This window comes from Panthera pardus, unplaced genomic scaffold (genome assembly GCF_024362965.1).
Source record: "Panthera pardus isolate Hobbes unplaced genomic scaffold, ASM2436296v1 HiC_scaffold_8, whole genome shotgun sequence".
NCBI classification, from domain to species: domain Eukaryota; kingdom Metazoa; phylum Chordata; class Mammalia; order Carnivora; family Felidae; genus Panthera; species Panthera pardus.
Window position 1 is genome coordinate 116,653,607 of NW_026527013.1, and position 23,274 is coordinate 116,676,880.

The following is a 23,274-nucleotide window of genomic DNA, read 5'->3' on the forward strand; positions in this document are numbered from 1 at the left end:
CAGTTTCTTTCACTGAGAATTTCACCACCTCCATAAAATGGCCAGGGTCTCTCTAATTGTTAGGGCATGGACCATGTATGAAATAACTTGTACAAAAATTATAGTCACACACCACAAAACTGTGACCAGAAGCATGTTGTTTTATCCACATATGAAAGTCTGAGGGCTCATTCTGGCCAAAGAAACTCTAAGGATGAATCACTGAAGTGTTGTTCTAGTTCAGACTGTCCTAGAGGAATAAGCACACAATCTAACACTATTAGTAACACTGCTCCATCAGCACCTAGGGCTGTTGTACTTAAATTCTGGCATCAGTCATTAAATCAAGCACATTAGAAAAATCATGATCTGTGACTTTGTTTTTAATTACCTTAAGCCTTATCACATAATTTACAAATTTGTGCTGATGATATATCTCCTCTACTTTAACCCTTCTAACGAGTTAGCAAAAGCACCATTACCAATCATACATATATGGTAATTCCACAGTTGTATTTTTGAATAGCTATTTAGAAGACAATCCTGAATTATAACTTAGTAAAGAATTCACAGGCCAAATCTGCTGCTATAACTTATCACACTGACTTTTAAAAGCATCTGACCTTACAGATCATCTATAAAATGTGAGAAGTGTTACTATTGTTTATTTAATATTATACATAAACCACACTAAAATGCCTTTCATTAAGTAAAAGGCAACATTTTAAATGCAGGGAATTTTAATTAAATTGGCATAGTTAAGACTAAAAAGATAAAGTGGACATTGCCAGCTTATCTTCAGCCCTTGCCTTTAACAGGCTAACACAACTTTTGAAACACAGCTGAGTCTTGCTGTTCTGATACAGTGAAGGGATTTCCTCAGTATTTAAATATATTAATATAACCAGTTATATAAATCTAAATATAAAACCAATCTCCTGTAAGTTTAGAGATGGCATTTACCATCTCTGTGAAAAGCTCAACAATCTAATCAATTCCAATCATATTCAAAGGGGAAAACAGTGACAGCACTTGCTGAACCAGAATTACTATCAAAGGTCAAAAAGTGAATCATATTCATTTAACCACAAGCCAATCTTATTTAAATCAGGACTGTCCAAAAGAAATATTCTATCAGCCATTCATGATCTGAATTCTGGTGTATGTGATCAATTTAAATATGGTACACATAAAAAAAGTCATGAGACATTTTTGTTTTGTAATAAATAAGGCAACAGCCAACTATTACTCCTTAGTAGCTTTTTTGAGATAAGCTATCAAGTCTGCTCTTTCCCCTGCCTTCTTAATGCCAGCGAAGATCATTTTTGTTCCAGGGATGTACTTCTTGGGATTCTCCAAATACTCCATCAGTGTCTCCTCTCCCCAGGTGATGCCTAAACAAGGAGGAATGTATGTTAAGTATTTTACACTCCTGATGAAGGTCTTACCGTTGGTTATATTCATGCAATTTGTGCTTCTGTAATTTTACAACTGTCTCGCCTTACCTTTGTTCTTGTTGGCATCCGTGTAAGAAAACCCAGGGGCTTGGCCTGTCTTTCGCCCAAATAAACCGTGGAGATTTGGCCCAGTCTTGTGCTTGCCTCCCTTTTCCACAGTATGGCACTGGGCACACTTCTGAACAAAAATCTTCTTGCCCTTCTCAACATCACCCATTTTTAAATCTAAAAACGAAACACTCAATTACTTACTTCCTTCAAGTAAAAGTCCCATGGAAATCAGTGATCACTCTGGACACTTACTCATCCACTGCGAATCTGAACCTATGATATGATATTGAGCACCAGGGTAAATCCCATTTTACTTATTGGTACACTTGCAACAGACTCTTTAGTACCAAAAACAGGGAAGGAGAACTTCCTTAAAAACACATCTATGTGTGTCTAAGTGACAGAATTAAAACTCAAGTAAGCAAAGAGGGAACCTAGTTCAAAACCATTTCAAAAGTTGAGGTCAAGGTCACAAAAAGTCACAAATCTGAATACGTTGAAAACCATGATTACATTAAACCCAAACTACCGCAATTTCAACTTTTAAGAAAGCCTAGTTATTTATTCATACTACAGTTTGAAGCCACGTCTCAGGAGAGATCAAAATATATTTAAAAAAAAATAGAAATCATGGTTGATTCGGCCTGCTCAGGTCACTACAAACTGTCTTGCTGTTGTGAGTGGGAGGGCAGCAGGGGGCTGAGGTCTCGCAAGGAACCCCGCTCTGGGATCTCTGGAAGCGACCACGAGGTCACCCAATCAGGCTGGTTTCAAGGAGACTGATGAAACTTAACTTCCTGAGATGCTTAGGCAGGTTAAGGGGAGAAGCGACAGGTAACCAAGAAGAAAAATGACCCCTTTTTGGAGGAGCAGTTTTTTCCTCTCCATGAAGAACGTGAGGCGCTGCGCACCGTCCCGCCCTCATCCCGGGAAGTCCCGTCGGTCGCGTCTACAACCCTCAGCCCCGACTACGAAAGCTGGGGTCTCCGTCGGATCCGCAACCAAGTCGCCTTGGGCTTTCAGAGTCCTGACTGACCCATTCCCTCACTTAGTTGGGATTCCACCCCGTTTCAAGCCGTAGCCCACCGGGGTCTGGCTGGCCAAAGTCCGGGGTCTTCACTTCTGGGCCTACTGACCCCGCGTGGGCCCCACTCGCAGAACCCGGGCACTGACCTCGGCCCCGCCCGCATACCTACCAACGCAATTGCGTGCTCCTACGGCTGCGCTTCCCGCCCGCTTCGGCCTCCTCGCTTTGCGCTCACCGCTCTTTGGTTGCGCGCGAAAAGAAGGTGCCCGCTCTCAAGCCGGACGTCCAGCTCTCTCAGTCCAAGGACACGCCGGTCCGCGCCTAAGTACCGGTGTTGGTGCAACCGAACTCGCTCTGCCCCCTCGCGGCCCGAGTGCGGCTGCGCCGCCTGATACGCAGTGATGTCACCGCGCCTCATTGGCTTCGGTCTCCGGGGCCTGCGCCAACGACCTGCGCGTATGCCGGCTAGCAGGGTAAGGTGTACCGCGAGCGTGCCCTTCTGCTCGAGGCCTCTCTTGCCGGCAATTACGACAGGCCACTGGAAGTACGACATCGAGGCGGTGCCAGGAAGGGCTGACGTCACCGTTCGGCCTGTGTGTGCCTGCGGGTGCCCCGGGGAGGGTGGAGCGGAGTCGCGTGGTGGACTGAGGGCGTTATCCTGCTAAGGTAACTGCTCTTGTGCTCGTTGACGTAATGCGCCTTGAGGGGGCGTTTTGCCTGCCCAGAGGGGAACGCCCCAAATCTGTTGTACGTAGAGGTCTCCTGGCTACCATCTTTTCAGCTGGCGACCTTTACCCAGCGTCTGTCGTGGTTCCACGGCTGGCGCCAGCCGCACCCACAAAGAATACCCTGGAACCGGAGTTATGAGAGTTGGACCCGAGCTCCTGACGTGTTCTTGTTTCGCCTCCATTCCGATACTTTGAGTCATCTTTCAGATATCCCCTTGATGGATGCCCCAAGACTGAGGAATGGGGCAGGTGCAGCAGCAGCTGCGGCAAAAACTAGATTGTAGCTCTGGCCCCTCACCTGCCTGTTTGCTCTCTGCCAACACCCGTCTCTCCCTCGCGTCCATGTGCAGAATAAGGAGGATGTTCAGGCAACGTTAGGAAGTAACAATTTTTACATGGTTAGAGAATTCTTGGAAATCTACGGCGGATTTGCATCTCATTTAACCTAGGGTTGAATGTCATGTTCAAATAAGATACGGGGCTGGAATCACATTAGAAATGCAGGTTTGATAACCCAGTTTCCAGTTATCATACTTTTCCTTTCGAACTAGCTCCCCTTCCTGTCATGCTCAATTATATCACTGGGAAATTTCTTCTGGACTCCCGTGGCCCTCTAATTTAGCCCCCGAGTTCTGAATGATTTTTTCCAACTTTCATATTCTAGCACTGCCATATTCATTCAGTCATGTGTTTGTTGAGTGCATATTCTGTACCTGGAGTAAATCGTTGAGGACTCTCTGGTGGAGCTTACATTCCAGCAATCTTCTTCCTGCTCCCAATTTAAGCAATAGATACTAGATTACCTTACACTCCTTCCAAACCACTGATACTGTGATTTCTGCTCCAGAGCACGCATCTCCCTGTAGAACTGGATTTTTTTTTATTTTCTGTGTCCTGACTGCCAGTTCCCCCTCTCTCTAATTGCACACACTACTGCTCCAGAAGTGTGCTGTGAACCAGCAGAAATCACACTTACTCAAGATCATTTGTGGCTTTTGGATGGGACCAAGATAGTGATTATTTAGGTTTACTTCTGAAGTAGGGTCATTTGGCTAACCAAGTATTTATTTACTTATTTTAAATAATCTTTTTTTTTTAAGATTTTATTATTAAGTAATGTCTACACCCAATATGGGGCTTGAACTCACAACCTTGAAATCAAGAGCTGCATGCTCTACCAGTTGAGCCAGCCAGGCACCCCATGGCTAACCAAGTTTTTAAAAGACCAAACTTAACAACACCTTGCAAATTTCGAACACCTGTTCTTTTGAAGCCAAGTACTGATAGCGTCACCCATATTCCTCCAAGGAATGTGTGGTCCTTAAATAGGTATAGTCCTATCAAAATCTGTTTTGTTCATGGCATCAGAAGTTATTAGTCTTTGTTTGTAGAAGAGTTGACTCATGGAGAATATTGTGCTATTACCGCAGATCATATAGATGTAGCATTAAATCAGTTGGCTAAATGAATTGATGTCATTTAAAATTTATTCCTATGAAGGGGAGAATGGAAAGCAAAGTTCTTAGTACTTTTAATTAAGGACATTGTAGATAAAGAGCCTTGTTTTTGAATGTAATGGGAAGATGAAAAAGAAAGAACAAAAGTAAACACTTGGCACATTGCTGTAGTAAAGCAGATACCGTAAATTATGTGTTATAATATTTATGTATTTAGGTTTGGAAGAGACTCATAGTATTTACAGTTAACTCAGGATACCTGAGAGAATTAGTTGGGAACGACAATATTTTGCACTTGTTCTCTGTTACATTCATATGTTATATCTGTTCAGTCTATCTTCCTCTTATCCCGTAGGATAGTGGCTGGTAAGGAGCATAACTATTACAAAGCAAATGCCGTAGCTTTTTCCTTCCAGCAATAGAATGGATGGCATACTTTTAAAATCCCTCCTGATGAAAAAGATCTAATAAGATACCACCCTCCTCCAAATCAAAACATATACGAGGTCAGGTCGCAAGAAAGAAAGGGAAATCTCCTGGTTGGAGGCAGGGCTGAGGTGGGGAACAAGCACTGAAAAGGAATGTGATAAGCTTAAGCTCACTTTAGGACCACCTGAGGGACTTTTGCTGAAGTAAAAGAGCTTTAGGCTTTAGGAGCAGCTCAGCAGAATGAGAGTAAAGCTCATAAAAGGTGACAGTAGGGGGGATGGAGAGGTAAGGTTGGCTGAGACCCCTGCATAATGCTGAAACACTTGAACCTAAAGGATAAAATACAATCTCCCTGGAAAAGGGAAGAACCAGGTTAGTCTTGTCCGGCTTGGCCTTAAGTACTGAGTGAGAAGAAGAGGTATCCTCTGTGCATTCATAACCATGGGTCAGCCCTCATGCAGGTTTGATTTTACCCTACCTGCATGGTCTGAGAAACTCTCGCTGAAAAATTAATACAGTAGTCGTGGATGAGCAGTATGTTCTGGTGTCTCACAGAAGAAAACATAAATCTGCAGAGGAATATTTTAACCCAGGCCCTCAGGATTCCGTACTCTTAAGAAGTGCCAAGCATGAGATCATTATGAAAAAACAACAAAGAGCAAAGTTACACCACAGATGACCATAGGTGTTGGAACTATTAGATGTCACTGGGGAAGTAAAAATCTTACTGAGAAAGATATCTCCTCACATCACCGTATGAGGAAAGAAAACTTGTTCACTGTTGAGTAAGCACAATAAAGTGGTTGTACGTATGTAGTCCACAAGAAACTACCAAATCAGAATAAAATCTCACACAATTAAGCTAAATTAATTATAATCCTTTTATACCATGCTGTTTTTAGCTAGCATAGAACATGAGGCTTTAGGATCAATAGTAGCCTATTTCCCTTTGGGCGCACAATTATTGCTTATTATTTGTATTAATGGTGACCCTTTTTCCATAGGAGAACTTATCACAGTTTATGATTAGATCCTTCTTGGTTGAGGGTTTTTTTTCACATTCTTTTACCTTAAGTTCACTCAGGAATTGGGGTAGCCGTTTGTTTAATTAGTTGTCCTCATCCAAAAGAATAATAAAACTTATTTTCCTGAGAAACAAAGTTACACTTACATTAAGCTTTAAGGTGACACTCTACCTCCCTTCATGTTTACCTACCAAAAAGCATAAAACCCAGACCCCTGAGAGACTCTTTTATACTCTTAAAGGCTAGAATGAGGACTCTGGCCCTTTAGATTTTCATAGGAAACACTCCTAGAAGGGGGAAAGAAGAGAAATGGTCTTATTTTCTTTTAAAAACAGAAAATAATTTTTATTTACCTTTACAATGTGTAATATGAAATGACATTTAAAATATTTAGACAAAAGCAGGGAACAAAAGCATTTGCAATGAATAAGAGACTATCCAAAACAACCAGGCCGATTTTAAAAAGAGCCAAAGCTGATTTGTATAAGTAAAAATAATAGTCATTGAAATAAACTACATACAATATGATAAGCAAAACATTTATTATCTTACAGCTTCTCTGGAAGCAGCTTATTTGGGTTTTGGCTATGGCTCAGAATTTGAATTTGTAGTCACACTGTTGAACAGAGATACAGTTATCTGAGGGCTCAAATAGGGGTGGAGAATTCAATTCCAATTCATTTCATATGGTTGTCAGACCTCAGATCCTTGTTGGCTCTTGGTTAGAGGCCTATGGATGGGACCGCTTACCCCATGGAAGCTTGCTTCCCAGAAACTGAGATAGAGAAGCTAAGGTAGATGCCAGTCCTTTATAACCTTTTGTAAATCTTAGAAGTGACATACTTGTTTTATTGGTCATTGATTGTGGTACAATGTAAAAGGAGCCTTCAAAAGGGTGTAAATACTAGGCTGCAGGGATCATTGGACATACTATTAGTCGTTAGATATATCGCTATCTGTATCTGTATATAGAAAATGTATGTGTCTTGGGGCATCTGGGTGGCTCCGTTGGTTAAGTGTACAACTCTTGGTTTTGGCTTAGGTCATGATCTCACAGTTGTGAGATGGAGCCCTGTGTAGGGCTATGTACTGGGCATAGAGCCTGCTTAAGGTTCTCTATTTCCCTTTCCCTCTGCCCCTCCCCTGCTCCTGCATGCACTCTCTCTCTCTCTCTCTCAAAAAAAAAAAAAAAAAATTGATATCTACAGTATCAATTCAGGGCTTGCAGAGTTGTCGAGCCTGGTCCCTTGTAAACAACCCTAGCTGTAGGTCAGCATTTGAAAGGCCTGCAGCCTGGAAATGAAGGTGAACTGGAAGAAACACTGATCTTACAAGGTCTGCAGCCCGACTTTAGTGGTTGGCCAAGGATACCTCAAATTTTGAACTTGGAATAAGGAATTCTGTTGCCTTCAGGCACCTGGCAGAACCAAATGAAAATTCAGGAAGATTATAATGTCACCCTAAATCTCAAATTATTTATTTTTAATGTATGTTTATTTTTGAGAGAGAGGGAGGGGAGGGAGAGAGAGAGGAGAGGGCAGAGAGAGAATCCCAAGCAGGCTCTCCAGAGGCTGATGTGGGGCTTGAATGTACGAACTGTGAGATCATGACCTGAGCTGAAACCAAGAGTCAGAAGCTTAACTGGCTGAGCCACCCAGGCACCCTTACAAATAAAGTTTTTAAAGTGTTCAGCAAAGAAAGAAAGATAATTTTTAACTCCATGATATGAGTGAGAACTAGCAGAAGCAAGAACAAGGTCGTAGGGATTCCAGATTTTAAAATTATCAGACTGTAAAATATTTGTGTTCTAAACATAAAAGCCAGGCTTGAATATTTTAGAAGGGAACTGGAAAGTATATATATAAAATAAAATGGCAGATTTGAACAAACTGTCAAATAGAAACTTTAGAACTGAAAAATAATCAAAATGAAGAAGATACCAAGATAACGTATAATGTACTGTTTAAAAAGAATTTTAATATTTATTTATTTTGATAGTGAGATAGAACAGGAGCAGGGAAGTGGCAGACAGAGAGGGAGACACAGAATCTGAAGCAGGCTCCAGGCTTTGAGCTGTCAGCACAGAGCCAAACACGGGGCTTGAACCCATGAACCATGACCTGAGCTGAAGTCAGACGCTTAATTGACTGAGCCACCCAGGTGCCCCTGGATAATGTACTTTTAAGTGGAGTCCCAGAAGGAGAGAAGAGAAAATGGGGTAGAAACTATATTTGAGTGAAAGATATCAATCCATAGTTCAAGAATTCCAGTGATTCCTAATACAGTAAAAAGAAAAAAAATACAATAACAGTGTAAAAGCAAAGTGAGAAAAACACTGACATTCTAAGAACTCTTAGACTGACCACTGAGTTCTCTACAGCTACAGTGGAAGTCAGGGAACTGTATACGGATATCTTCAATATACTGGAAGAAAGTAGCTGTCAAATCAAATTCTTCATCTGGCAAAATAAAAATATCTCTTAGGAAAGAAAGACATTTCAAACAAAAACTGAGTTTGTCACCAGCATATCCACAATGAAGGAAATTCTAAACGGTGTTCTTTATACAAAAGGAGAATGATTACAGATTAAGAGATCAAAGATGAAGAGAAAAAATAAAGAGCAACAAAATAGATAAATATGTGGTTGAATATAAAGGAACATTGTTCAGGGGTACCTGGGTGGCTCAGTCAGTTGGGCATCTGACTCTTGATTTCAGCTCAGGTCATGATCTCACAGTCATGGGATTGAGCCCAGAGTTGGGCTCCATGCTCAGTGCTGAGTGTGGAGCCTGCTTGGGATTCTTTCTCTCCCTCTCCCTCTTTCCCTCCCCTGCTTGTGCACACTTGCATGCATGCGCGCTCTCTCTTTCTCTCAAATAAACAGTAAAAAAAAAAAAAAAAGAGTCAGACATTTAACCAAATGACCCACCCAGGCACCCCTAGTCCAGAATAGTTTGAAAGGAGGTGTAATTAAATGACATGATCATGAAATATAAAAATTAAAAGACATCTCAACGAAACACTCATAGAAATTCCTTATGAACTTTCATGATAAACAATGTCTAAAATGTGCCTGTTGGCACATTAAATGAGTTGGCTTGCATTTGACGGTTAGCTAGCCTCTTGGTAGACACCTTCCAAAAATGATATTTGGCTTTAGAATAATTGATATCAAGCCATCTGCTATGGTGTCCATGTTTATGTCCCCCCAAATTTCATGTGTTGAAAGCCTAAGGTTTATTAGAAGATGGGACCTTTAGGAGGTGATTAGTTCATGAAGACAGCCCTCATGAATGGGATTAGTGCCCTCATAAAGGAGGCCCCGGAGAGATCCCCTGCCCCTTACACCATGTGAGGTTATAGTGAGAAGATGGCTGCAGGGAAGAAACAGACCCTTCCCATTCACCAAATCTACCAGTGCTATATAACCTCAGACTTCTAGCCTCTAGCACTGTGAGTAATAAGTGTTGTTTGTAAGCCACCTAGTTTATGGTGTTTTGTTTTAGCAGCCCAAGTAGACTAAGATGCCTTCCTTTCGTGCCACAATTAACTCACCAGTTACTAATTAAAGCCACTGCTAGACCTTCACAATAAAATCATTTTTTTCCTGCGTGAAAAAATTGGTTATGTTTCTCTATCAGAAGGTTAATGGAAAAGAAACATCCAACTTTGAATGTGTGCATGCAAGGCATTTTGGGTTTTGTTTTTTCTACTGACTTAATTTGTCCACGTTTACGTAAAAAAAAGGGCCCATATATTTAATTTATTAAGGTAATGTAGTTTATAGAGCTGCCCATCTCTCAATTCACTGGGCATTTGAATTTTGTCTTTTGTATTTGATGTTAGTTTGTACAAACATTTACAAAAGGGGACAATGTTCACATATTTATTTTATTAAGGTACTATAGTTTGTATAGACATCTGTCAATTACTGGGCATATGAATTTGAAATACTGATTTCTGGAAAACAATGATGTAAACTTTGTCATACACATTGTTTTTCATGATTTTGGAAAATTACCTTGGAGTATAATTTGAAAATGAGATTAAAGACTATAAAATTTTCTGGTTCTAATATTTTATTGCCGAATTGTTAAACTTTTCAGGAAGTAAGAACATCCCCTTTTTATGGGTTCCTCTGACTAGATCCTAACTTAAAATTCCTGAAAACATAAACTTCATAACAAGGTCATTATGGCTTTTCTAGAAAACAGAATCCAACAACATGGAAGAAATTCTGTTAAATTTTTACTTTTCTTGCAAGAGGCTGGGTTTTGAAGGAAAGGATGAAAATCTCAATTATAGAAATAATAGGAATTATAGCCATAGAATTGGTGTTTCATCCCTGAATGCTCCTTATCCCTGAGGTCTTTATGGTCTTCTAGAATTGATTTATGGAAACGTTTTTGTGCACCAGTTTTTGAAAAAGAGTTCTTAAGCCCTAGCAGGTCAGTCTGAGGCTTGGCCACTCCAGCTCTAGGAATCCAACCCAGAATGGGTCTTGTCTCCTCATTGTTTTCTGTGTTCAAGGTCAGCCTTTCTTCTGGCTTACTTAAAAAATGTTCGAAATCAAAAGCTTCCAAGTCTGATTTACTTTCTAAAATAGTAGGCTTACTAAAGCTAACAGAGTTTTGACACATAGTACACGGGTCACGTATGGCAGGTTTTAGATGCTCATACTGAATGTAATGGTTTGGGCTATAGCAAGGTATAGGTTGGGGTTTTAATGCCAGCTGTCTCCAGTACAAATCTTTTATCTTCTTAGTATCCGTGATTTTTGGAGATATTTTTATGTCGCAAACGTTAGTCAGATCTCTTGTTGGGTAACAAGGTGGGGATGCATAGGTAGATAGCAAACTTTGTTCTTCCTTAATCTTGTCTTCAATTTCCTGTTTTTTATGGGTGACACCTGCCAGTGTGTTATCACTAAGTGCCATCATTTCTGTAGAACTGGGTACAAAGGTATGAAAATTACACAAAACTCTAGGGGTACAATCTGGACAGGAATGTGGTCTCTGCTGGACAACAGCCTCCAGAGGCCGTCGGTTCTGCATCAGTCGAGCAATTCGTCCTGCTAGGGGTCTTGGAGGTTTTAAGACAGGATGGAATTTTTCTTGCTGTAGTGGTGGGATAAAAAGGAGAAAATCAGTTAATAAATCTGGCATTGTAAGGGTATCACCACAAACGGCAGGTCAAATTTGTACCTGTTTTCACTGAGTAAATGTAGAATGGGTGTAGGAGTGCACATTGCAATGTTTGCTTATTTATTTATTTATTTACAGACATTGACATTTGGGTCCTAATAAACACATGTTTTTCTCTTCTACTGGTTTTTGCTGATAGGGAAAGGGGATGTTTTCACTTGGCTATGGAAAAATTCCTCTGTGTAGGAACTCTTTGCTTTCAAATGTTCAAAGATATAAAAGAATCACTTGAGCAGAATTTCTGCCATCTCCAACAGATGATGTTGAAGGTTATGTGTGGTTATTTAAATCTCAGTGAAAGCTTTCCAATGCAAGGGTTCTTAAACCTCGGTTGAATCAGAATCAGCTTTGGAGCTGGGGAAAATGAGATTCCTAAGCTTGATCCACTTGAGACTGTGATTCAGAGACTGTGATTCTGCAGTGGAGCTCAGGAATCTGCTTTTTTTTTTTTTTTAAGTTTATTTATTTATTGAGAGAGAGAGAACAAGAGAGCACAAGCAGAGTAAGGGGCAGAGAGAAAAGGAGAGAGAGAGTATCCTAAGCAGGCTTCACACTGCAGGATGTGGGGCTTGAACTCATGAACCGTGAGATCATGACCTGAGCCGAAACCAAGAGTCGGATGCTTCACTGACAGCCACCCAGGTGCTCCGGGAATCTGCTTTTGTAACAAACATCTTGAGTGATGCTGAGACCAGTGATGTGCTGTCTTAAACAGCAGTCTGCGGGGGGCTTGTTCTATCTGTGCTTTTTGAGATATTTTACAGATATTATGAATCATGTCTGGTAACTGCAAAAGTAGTGTATTTACAAGTTTACTAATTTATATGTCAGTGGGGGTATAGGAATAAGAGGGAGGAGTTGATTAGAAAGGGGCATGGGGAAACTTTCTGGAATGATGGTAATATTTAATGTATTGATAGGTGTTTGGGTTACAAAGGTGTACGCGTTTGTCAGAACTCAGTGAACATGCACTTAAAATATGTGCAATTTCATTGAATGTGTATTTTGCCTTAAAAGAAAAGCTGCAACAGATTGAACTCTGTTTAATGATATGCATGCTGATTGTTTAAGGATGAAGTATCCTAGTGTCTGCAATTTCTCTCAAATGCATAAAACATAATAAAGTATATTGATGGGTGGCTGAAGAGATGGAAAGATGGATAGATTATGTGATAAAGTAAGTATAGCAAAATGCCGATGGTAGAATCTAGGTGGCGGGTGCATGGATGTTAGTTGTAAAATTATTTCAATGTTCCATAACTGTCAAGATTTTTAAGATAGTATGTTGAAGAAAAACTAACAGAATGGATGGATGGTGATAATGGAATCGATAGCAGAGGCAATAAAAATGAGAATGGTGAGAAAACAGTAACTGGAGTTTGGACGTAGAAAACAAAACTGAGTTAGGAGTGTCTTCTTGGATCCTAATTTATCAGAGTTGGAGGAATTTCCATCTATTATTAACAAATCTGTTATAACCTTTAGCTAGTTAGGTTTCAGTAGATACTAGAAGAAACCCCAGCTCTTTAAAATACTTTGTTAAATTTGTCATAAACAAAAAAGTGTGGGGTATATCATATCCTCCTTGGACAGGACCCCTTTATGCAAGAAGCAGTTTTTAGTATCTTTATTTCATTCTACTGTAACAAAATACTTCATACACTTATTACCACTAAAACATGCCTTCCCAGAGTCTGTTATTTATGTCTTAGTCAGAAACCAGAAAGAGGCACTAAAACTTACTTTCACTTATTTTTTTAAAGTTATTTATTTTGAGAGAGAGAGAACATGCATGCATGCACAAGTGGGGGAGGGGCAGAGAGTGGATGGGGGGAGAGAGAGACAGAGAGTGAGACAGGGAGAGGGAATCTCAAACAGGCTCTGTGCTGTTAGTTTGGAACCTGATGCGAAGATCGAACCCATGAACTGTGAGATCGTGACCCGAGCTGAAACCAAGCTGGAAACAACCGACTGAGTGAGCCACCCAGGCACCCCTAAAACTTTTAAACTTTATTTTAGGCGTATTTTATCTTATTATTAATAAAAATTTAGTTGATGGTTTACTTGCACAATAATTTTGCATATAATATACTTGGCAAACATTCTTTATATAACTGTACATGTATTTCTTTGTAAAAATGATAAAGCTGCTTCCTGAAGGGCTGGACTCTACAGGGTCAAATCTGTGGAAATCTGGATAGTTGATGAACACACTTGACAACGTTGGAGTACATGTATAGTGCTTTCTAGCCTTAGAGAATATTTGTTGCAAGTGAAAAGTAAAAAAAACCCTTCAGTGAATGATAAATCACAGTCTGTATAACTATTTCAGGTGTTATGATTTTTTTATCACCTTGGGAAATACCAAAGCTAATGTAAAATAAATGTGTTCAGTTCAGTCTAAATTCTACGGTTTATATCTTTGGAAATACTAATTTTGTTTTAAAAACCGTGTAGCTTTAGAGGATAAAATCTAGGCCCCAGATAAAATAGCATATATGTCTATTGTTAAATTATTTTATTTCATGTATATATAAGTAATCCAACAGACTATAATTTCTGTCAGTAACGGGCTTGATCATTTCTTTCAGGCCATTTCACATAATCAATTAAGAAATTTGTATTGATATTTGCAGAGAATTTATTGGCTTTCAATTGCAATTTAGCCAACTCTCAATTGTGAATATCAGGCTTTATCTCTTCAAAAGCAGTGGTAATGTACAAGATATACAAGTATATAAACGTTCATAGAATTATTAAGAATCTCATTAAAGGGTAAGCATTTGTAAACCTATTCCTTTGTAAATTTTAGCAACAGTAGCATAGTAGAAAATCTGTTTTTTAAACAGAATTTCAGTGGGCGCCTGGATGGCTCAGTTGGTTAAGCCTCTCAACTCTTGATTTCGGCTCAGGTTATGATCTTACAGTTCATGAGTTTGAGGCCTGCATTGGTTGCACTGACACTGCAGGCTTGCTTGGGATTCTCTCTCTCTCCTTCTCTCTCTCTGTCCCTTCCCTGTTCATGCGCTCTCATGCTCTTTCGCTCTCTCAAAATAAATAAACTTAAAAAAAAAACCAACAAAACCAAACCCTCAAAACACCAGCACTGGGAATAGGAAAAGAAACCTCGCTTCTTCTTTGTAATAGTGGGCAAAGGTATTTAAAGCAGTTCAGATCAATTCAAAACTAACTTCTATAATGAGTTAAATTTTCCTTTTGTTAGCTTGGTCACCAGTACTCATGAAGCAAATAAAAAGTGGGTAAAGCAAGAAGGGGCCTAACACTTGGATACTTTCCCCCTATGTAACTGCGAGTTGACTGCAATTACTTACAGGCTCTGGGTCAAATCTTATCTGTCCAGTTAACTCTGCTCTCTCCTTTTCATGGTAATCATCCAGTTCAAGGGGGTTCATGGGCCCCAGACCTTAATGGAAACATCACATCTTATTACTTTGTTAGAGTAAATGAAGGATGGCTCTTAAATGACATTTTATAGAAAAACTAACCCATTTCCCTTTGTAATATAATTAGAATGAATAAATTGAAAACAGTTTTACCTCCCAGTTCCCCGCTAAGAGAAGCTTACTACCCACCCTAATTTCTATTAGTATTCAGGTTAAGAAACAGGGGAAAATATTAGAAGATGCAAGCTGGTAACAGCATTTGTCAAATATTCTAATTTTCTTCTTTTTACTTGTATTAAAGTAAACCCATACCTGTAAAATCATGAGCATATGAAGTGATCCAGTGGGACCTCTCAAGATTTCTTTGTATATTGGCTTCTTTTAGAGAGTTAATCGGGTCCCACGAATTTAAAGAAGTGTTAGGAGCGAAGGTTTTAGGAGGTTTTGGGTAGAACACTGGCTTGTTCTTTCCAACACATTTAGGAAACTAGAATATGAACATCAAAGTTTATTTTTATTAATGCCATCTAGTAGAATAGGGCTGATTCACTATCTTAGCAAGAAGGAGCATAAAGGAAATTCTAGGCTGAAGTCAGATATGATTTTTTTCTTCATTAATCACTAATATTCTGCAACTTAACCATATTTAGAGTTAAACACAGTATTTTATCACATGAATGATGAGTTTTTTGCTTTAGCACGGACTCTATCTGATAACATACCTTGGAGAAATGTCCCTGAGAATACTCTACCTCCAGTAAAATTTTATTAGAGATAAGTGTTCTGAGGTACTCCTTTGGCTAAATTCAGCCAAAATTGTGTGTCTCCCACTTCTCTTTCCTTGTCAGAAATGGCACCACTTGATATATTTTATGGATTTCTGATGAAGTTTAAGTCATTTAAATTCAAATAAAATTTTTCCTTCTATCAGTATAACTTTACAATGGAGTTTATTTTGTATTTTCAAAAGGAGGTGTATGTAAAAGTGAATGAATGAATGAGGTTCATTGAAGTCTCTTTGGGTATTTAGAAATTCACCTTTTTCTCAGATTGAGCGTACTCAGTAAATATTTACTGAGCACCTATATATGCAAGGTAGTGGCAGGGAACAAGGATGGACCAGAAACAAGTCATCCAGGGATGTATTGGCTAGAAGAGGAGAGAAGGAATGAACATAAATGACTCTAAGATGAAAAGTAACTGTTATAAAAGAGGTCAAGAAAGAATTATTGGTAAGTTCTGAGGAGGGAGAGATTGATTCTAACTGAACAGGAAAGTAAAGTGGGGAGCAGAGAAGAATGGAGGAGACAAGAGCCCATGTTATGTCATACCACAGAAAATAGGCCTTGAAGGACATGCAGAGATAGGGAGGCCAAAGGAACAGCAAGAGCAGAGGTATGAATGGTGGTGGAAAGTATGGAATTAACTTTCATGAACACTATGCACTTGTCCTGAACAAAGCCTATCCTTAACGTTTGCAGGTCCTGGGGCTATATTGAGACCCTACATTCTATTAGTGTAAATTATTTTATTTTATTTTATTTCATTTTCTTTTATTTTATTTTACTTTATTTAATTTTACTTTATTTCATTTTACTTTACTTTTTTATTTTATTTCATTTTATTTTATTTTACTTTATTTCATTTTACTTTATTTCATTTTACTTTATTTTATTTTATTTTATTTTACTTTATTTAATTTTACTTTATTTCATTTTACTTTACTTTTTTATTTTATTTCATTTTATTTTATTTTACTTTATTTCATTTTACTTTATTTCATTTTACTTTATTTTATTTTATTTTATTTTACTTTATTTCATTTTACTTTATTTTATTTTTAAGTTTATTTATTTTGAGAGAGAGAGAGAGAGAGTGAGCATGTACATGTGTGCATGTAGGAGGGAGGGTAGAGAGAGATGGAGAGAGAGAATCCCAAGCAGGCTCCATGCTGCCAGCATGGAGCCCAATGCAAGGCTCAGTCCCATGAACCTCAAGATCATAACCTGAGCAAAGATCAAGGGTTGGCCACTTAACTGACTGAGCCACCCAGGTGCTCCTAAATAGTTTAATTTATAAATCAAGCAAATAAGCTGTTAAATAAATATGTTCCATTTTCCTACCTTGACAAAATACCTTCATGACAACTTGGAAGACCAAGTTCAAATTTAGACTTATTAGACTGCAGTGGGGACACTGGTTCAAAAAGAGCTAGCTGCTGGCCCCTGGCCTCAACGTCACTTGCTGCTTTCTTCCTACCCCCAATTCCATCCCAAATGGTGAAGTGCCTTATATATAAGGGTACCCTGGCCCTCAAGTTCAAGCTCCATTATACCTATTACCTCTACTTCCAGCAAACAGCCATCACTTGGCAACTGCTTTGGCCCTGTGGTAGATACTGGCTTGGAGCATTGTCAACCCCTGGGAGGATGGACCTGGGGAAGAGACCTCGTGAAGGCCCTAGTACTGCATTCAAAGCCATTTTTTTAGGGAATTCTGCAGTGTAACATCAGTCTGGGGTGGGAGCCTGGGGAGCATGGGCTCTAGATGGACAGATTGTCTTGTTCCCATAAACATCCTGTCCCATAGGGAGGGGTGTAGCCAGAGGAAGGCCAGAGCTGGGCCCTAAAGGCACGGGGCCTTCTAAAATTCCTGGACCTAAGGGTGATGCTGATTATAGCAACTCTGTGAGGTTGGAGTGCTCCCCATTTTCCACATATAGAATAGTCATGATAAAAGGCACTTGTTAGAAAACTGTCTCAAGTATTCAATAACCACCTCTATAAACCTTTAACTAATATGTGGTTTGCTTATTCAGGGCTAAAGAAAACCCTTTCTGTTCTCTTTATCTTTACAATGATTTGCAAAGCGAGCTTAGAAATAAGGACTTTTTTCAAATATTGTTCTGAGGGGCTGGATTAATCTTGTGTCTTAATCTAGTTTAAGTAACAGCAGTGATCTACTAAAATGCAGGCAAGGGCACAGAGGAAGAAAATAGGGAATGGGAAATTGTATTGTAACCTGTGGTGTTTTGGAAGAGTGTAAAGAGTCAGGGATATTTGAAGTGAAGAGTTGGCCAGTTTTCAATATAGAGATGGAACTGTCCTAGGAATGAGAAATATATCTCTAGGAGGGGGATGGGCACTTTAGATTAGAAAGAGGGCTGGTGGTTCAAGAAGGAAACCACATTCCTCTGTAAGGATGGTATAAGTGGATCCTCTTTGCAAGAGAAGCCAAAGGTCTTTCCAAATATTTACAGATAAGGAATAATGGATAGTAGGCTCGGTTAGGCTTTTAAAATTGTTCCTTAAAATATTTCAGATAGTCCAAAGTTAGGGAAGTTTATGTCACTTGACCTCTGTGGTTATTATATTTTATCTTACTCAAAAGATGATTACAAGGTAGATATTATCCCAAAGAATATTTTCATATTGCAAAAGCTAAGACCAGATGCTTTGGCTCTTGAGAAATAGAACAAAAAATCTTTGGCCATTTGAGGAAGAGACAAAATCTCTTGAGGAAAGGAAAACTTGGTCAGGCCAAAGAGATAAAAAGGTAGGGTGTCTCTGGGGAGTGGGTGGGAAAGAGGTACCTAGATTTCTGTGACTCTTGAGGGCACAGGCTTCATATATATGGAATGTAAAAGGATGAAAGCAAAATGACATTTAAAATAGTGTTAAAATTAAGGCCCAGAACTTAATTTTTAAAAGGTTAAACTCTTATTTAGAATATTCCCCTTTCCAAGACCACCCATTTCTTAATGTTCTAGGTCAACAAAGTTTTGTAATCATTGGAATAATGACATTGACAGAAGGTTACACTTATTATAAGCTTACTCTCTGCTAATATGGTGCTGAGTGTTTTTACATGCATTTCATTCTCAAGACAACCCTATGAGGTAGAGTTTATGATTATTCCTGTTCTATCTATGAGGTGACTGGGGTATTGAAGAATTAAATATATTATCAAGGGTTATACAATTGATAAATTATTTCATTTTTTCTTTTTCTTTTTTAAAAATTTTATTTTATTTTTAAATGTTTATTATTTATTTATTTATTTATTTATTTATTTATTTATTTATTTATTTTTGAGAGGGAGAGAGAGACAGAACGTGAACAGGGGAGGGGCAGAGAGAGAGGGAGACACAGGATCTGAAGTAGGCTCCAGGCTCTGAGCTGTCAGCACAGAGCCGGAAGCAAGGCTCGAGCTCAGAAACCGTGAGATCATGATCTGAGCCAAAGTCGGGTGCTTAACTGACTGAGCCACCCAGGCACCCCTACAGTTGACACATTTTTAGAACCAGGAGCTGAGCCACTTTAAAATTTATACTTTTAAAAAAATTTTTTGTTTTAAGTTTATTTATTTATTTATTTTTAATTTTTTTTAATGTTTTTATTTATTTTTGAGACAGAGAGAGACAGAGCATGAGCAGGGAAGGGGCAGAGAGAGAGGGAGACACAGAATCGGAAGCAGGCTCCAGGCTCTGAGCCATCAGCCCAGAGCTCGATATGGGGCTCGAACTCACAGACCGTGAGATCATGACCTGAGCCGAAGTCGGACGCTCAACTGACTGAGCCACCCAGGCGCCCCAAGTTTATTTATTTTTGAGAGAGAGACAGACAGAGCAGAGGAGGGGCAGAGAGAGAAAGGGAAAGAGAGAATCCCAAGCAGGCTCCATGCTAACAGCATGGAATGAATTGGGGCTTGAACTTACAAACCATGAGATCATGGCCTGAGCTGAAACCAAGTCAAGCCTGAGCTGACACCCAACCAGTTGAGCCAGCCAGGCACCCCAAAATTTGTACTCTTTACGAAATGTTATACATGTTGTCTTATCAGCTTAGATAGAAAGTACTAAAATATGGTTTCTGGAAGTTTTCTTTTTTATAACCAGGAGATACATTTCTGGAATTAGTTAAGTTATTTTTTTTAAGTTTATTTATTTATTTTGAGAGAGACAGAGACAACACAAGTGAGGAAGGGGTAGAGAGAGGGAGACAGAGAATCCTAAGCAGGCTCTGTGCTGGCGGCACAGAGCCCGATGCGGGACTCGAACCCACAAAGCCAGGAGATCATGGCCTGAGCTGAAACCAAGAGTCAGATGCTTAACCGACAGAGCCACCAAGGCACCCCTGGAATTACTTAAGTTCTTAGTGTCCCTCTGCCTCCTCCCACCCTCAGAGAATGCTGATTATAATTATGTAATCAATTATAATGTGGGTGGGGTACAGCCTGGGAACTGGGATTTCTGAAAACACCCCAGGTGATTCTAATGTGCAGCCAAGGTTGAGAACCACTGCTCTAACAACAGGAAAGGTAAATACTATACAAAATATTCTCCTTTAACAGAGATAGAACATTGCAGATAAAGTTGAAGACCCCTTGGCCACTCTCCCCAGTGAAGTGGTGAAACGCAAGGAGGACAAGAATAGGTATTATCCTAAAGGGGGAAAAATGGATGAGTCATGAGATAACTGCCTTCAAGCCCAGTATCAAATTTATTTTTATTTTATTTTTCTGTCCAGCGAAGTACAAAACTTGATTAGGATTAGGGATAAACCAGAAGAATAACTGAAAGATTGAAAATTAAGATTAGAAGAGATTAAGAAAGTTGGATTAATCATTGGATGAAGAGTCAGATAAATCAGTCAAAAATATTTACGTACAAAGTGCTGTGGGGAATATAGATATTATAAAATATTCCACTTTCAGAGAGCTTGCAATTGAGTTGATAAGATATAAAATACATGTAAAAAGTTATTGGTTATAATAATTGTAGAAACTCAGAAGAGGGGAAATCACTTCTGTTGGAGTAATAATGCTTATAAATTATAGCACTTTCCATTTTTCAAAGTGCTTTTTATAGCCTTCATATAATCCTCATATCCTGTGAAGTCTGCTGGACAGATTTTAGTGAAATTATACAGGTATATTTTATTAATGTAAACTCAAAGAACAGAAATAATATTGCTAATATTACCAAGAGAACAAATGGCAGGTATAGGAATAACTAGAATGCAGGTCTCCTTATTTGGTTCACTTTCTGCTCTGCAGCAGAAACAACCAGAGTTGAGCTGAGCCTTGAAGAATGAACAAGTTTTGCATAGGCAGAGAGGCCATGAAAGGAGAGCATTCCAAGAGTGGGAGATGGCCATCCACCTGTTCAAGGACCAGCGAGCTGAGCCAGGCTGCAGGAAGGAAGGAAGGCCAGACTCTGAAGGGTCTTCAGAGCTCAGTTAACCCTTGGAATTTACCCTTAGGTAAAGGAGAGCTAGTCAAGATTGTTGCAGAGGGCTGAGATATGAGGACAGCGGCATTTTCATGAGCAGGAGGAAGTGAGGGAGATTAAAAGAAGAAACTAAACCACTGAACTGGAGACTTTGGCCATAAGAACGTGTATTGACGGAATGGTCTCTCGAATGACTTCTCATATTTCTTCATATACTCTGATATAGATTTTGCTTGAAAGAATTAAAGAGGTCCAGTATGATAGATGATTCTGTAAGGATCTTTCCTGATGTATAACTTTACAAAAAACAAATAGGAAATTGTGTATTTCGTAGATGACTGTGTGACACCGCAGTGACCACACTCTGGCCTGCCACAATGGTTATCCCAACTAAAATTCAAATGTTTCTAGCCTTGCATAGTTATTTCTTGCCTACCTCATAGATTGTTAAATGCAAGAAGATAATATATGGAAAACACTTGGTACTGCCTCTCACAAACTAATTGGTCAATGAATGTTGGCTATTATAGTTTTCAAATGTCCGGATCTTTTCCTTCATGATTAAAAATTTTCTCTCCCTGCCTACGTGGAGTCGTGGTACAGAGCTTAAGAGCAGAGAGTGGAGTCCGACAAGCTTGAGTTCAATGATTATGAGATAGCCACAAACTCTCTGAGACCCAGTTTCCTCATCTATAAAATGGGGATGATGATACTAACCGTTTTAAGTTATTATAAAGGCTAAGTGATATACTGTATCCAGAATGGTCATTGTGTAGCAGTTTCTCAATACACAGTGGCTGCTGTTTTTATCTTTGATTCTACACAAATATAATGGTTGGGATAATAATTGTAAACCTTTCTGAGAATTTTTCATTTATCCTATGTATATTTGGAGTTACTTAATACGCTGTGAATTATAAGAATAGGGTTGGGGGATACACAGTGAGTGAAATGCAGCCTTCCACCTTCTTTCAGTGGGGAGCATTTTTTTTTTTTTTTTTTTTTTTTTTTTTTAGTAATTGTGGAAATGTTACTTTACTGCCCAAAGTATGTGAAATCAGCTAAGGAAACGCACACAAAAAAATGTGAATCATGGTCAAAATCTCAAGTTTTTTAAGCAGATAGAAAATAAAACAGCCCATCTTTTGGGTTTTCATAAATGTATAGAGTAAAAACATTTTTACTTTGTTTTAAACACATATTTAAAAGATACTTACATCATAATATACACCCTGACCTGGCCAATTCAAGGCTTTCTTCTTTGAATCCATTGGAAAATCAAGCAGTTCATATCTGTAAGGGTTACCTGAAATTTTCAGGAAGAGTGCTGTTATTCTGAATATGCAATAACAGTTTTCTATGAATGGGATTTTGGGGTGCAATAAACAGAAACAAGATGATAGGAGATAGAGAGGAATGAGGGTGCATATTTTAGCTAGTGTATTAGAGCATTGCTTAATTCTTGCTCCCCTTGATGAGCAGCATGTGGGCCACACAGAGCAAGAATGAGTCTCTAACCCAAGTGTTGCCAGCAATATGAGGGGGCAGTAGAAATGTACCTTTCTTGTTAACGAAGGGGATTCTTAGGTAAGTTATAACTTTTAAGTTTAAATTTTCCTGGGTCCTCTTTTGGTCTCTGAAGGCTTAGTAAATACATTTCTGTACTACTTGTTTTGGGCTTTCCCTGCCTAAATATCAAGAAATAGAATTAGTATTTGCTTACCAAAAAGGTACTGAAAGAGAACATTTTAAAGAATGTAGCTTCTTAGGTATTAGTGGTAGTCTGATAAGCTTTATCAGATATAGCATGGTCTCCTCTGGTCCTGTAAGAAGTTCCACATTAAAGAATGCTCTGGGGCGCCTGGGTGGCTCAGTCGGTTAAGTGTCTGACTATAGATTTTGGGTCAGGTTTGTGAGTTCCACTCTGGCAGTGTGGAGCCTGCTTGGGATTCTGTCTCTCTTGCTGTGCCCCTCCCCAGCTCACTCTCTGTTTCTGTCTCTGTCTCTGTCTCTTTCTTTCTCTCTCTGTCTCAAAGTAAATAAACTTAAAAAAAAAAAAAAAAAAAAAGAATGCTCTGAACATCTATCCTCATATGTAATAAGAACAAAGGCTGGCATATATTGAACATTTACTGTGTACATAAAACTGTGTACTGTTTTATGTATACACTCACATTGCTATTTGTAAGGTACAATTACTTCCACTTTAACAGATGAGGAAACTGAGGCACAACAAAAATAAGCAATTTGCCTAAGATCACACAGCTAGTAAGCGGAATA

General features: G+C 39.0%; 2 protein-coding genes and 1 long non-coding RNA gene across 5 annotated transcripts in view; 1 reads left to right on the forward strand and 2 right to left on the reverse strand.

Moving 5' to 3' along the window:
* Positions 1-344: 344 nt before the first annotated feature.
* On the reverse strand, positions 345-2,863 carry LOC109263846 (cytochrome c). 2 transcript variants are annotated; one of them, XM_019443637.2, is made up of 3 exons: positions 2,750-2,863; positions 1,485-1,661; positions 345-1,373 (listed from the first exon to the last, which is right to left on the reverse strand). In XM_019443637.2, the coding sequence occupies exons 2-3, from the start codon at positions 1,651-1,653 to the stop codon at positions 1,225-1,227; spliced, it is 318 nt and encodes a 105-aa protein (XP_019299182.1). In that variant the 5' UTR covers positions 1,654-1,661; positions 2,750-2,863; the 3' UTR covers positions 345-1,224. The 2 variants fall into 2 exon arrangements, with proteins under 2 accessions (XP_019299182.1, XP_019299181.1); XM_019443636.2 differs by having other exon boundaries at positions 2,684-2,816.
* A 123-nt stretch (positions 2,864-2,986) lies between these two features.
* LOC109263847 (uncharacterized) overlaps positions 2,987-23,274 on the forward strand; it is a 32,921-nt gene continuing 12,633 nt past the window's right edge. The window contains exon 1 of the long non-coding RNA XR_008420223.1: positions 2,987-3,180. This is a non-coding gene — a long non-coding RNA (uncharacterized LOC109263847). The remainder of the gene's footprint in view (positions 3,181-23,274) is intronic.
* The window catches only part of CUNH7orf31 (chromosome unknown C7orf31 homolog), a 42,706-nt gene continuing 29,821 nt past the window's right edge, over positions 10,390-23,274 (reverse strand). For both annotated transcript variants that reach the window (XM_019443631.2, XM_019443633.2), the window contains 4 exons: positions 22,212-22,300; positions 15,075-15,249; positions 14,691-14,782; positions 10,390-11,271 (listed from right to left, as the gene is read on the reverse strand). In XM_019443631.2, the coding sequence (XP_019299176.2) occupies positions 10,450-11,271; positions 14,691-14,782; positions 15,075-15,249; positions 22,212-22,300 (1,178 nt within the window). In that variant the 3' untranslated portion in view covers positions 10,390-10,449. The remainder of the gene's footprint in view (positions 11,272-14,690; positions 14,783-15,074; positions 15,250-22,211; positions 22,301-23,274) is intronic.

Coding starts and splice junctions, on each gene's coding strand:
- LOC109263846 (XM_019443637.2), bottom strand. CDS start 1,653: ATGGGTGATGTTGAGAAGGGCAAGAAGATTTTTGTTCAGAAGTGTGCC. Junction 1,374..1,484: donor GGATGCCAACAAGAACAAAG/GTAAGGCGAGAC, acceptor CTCCTTGTTTAG/GCATCACCTGGGGAGAGGAG.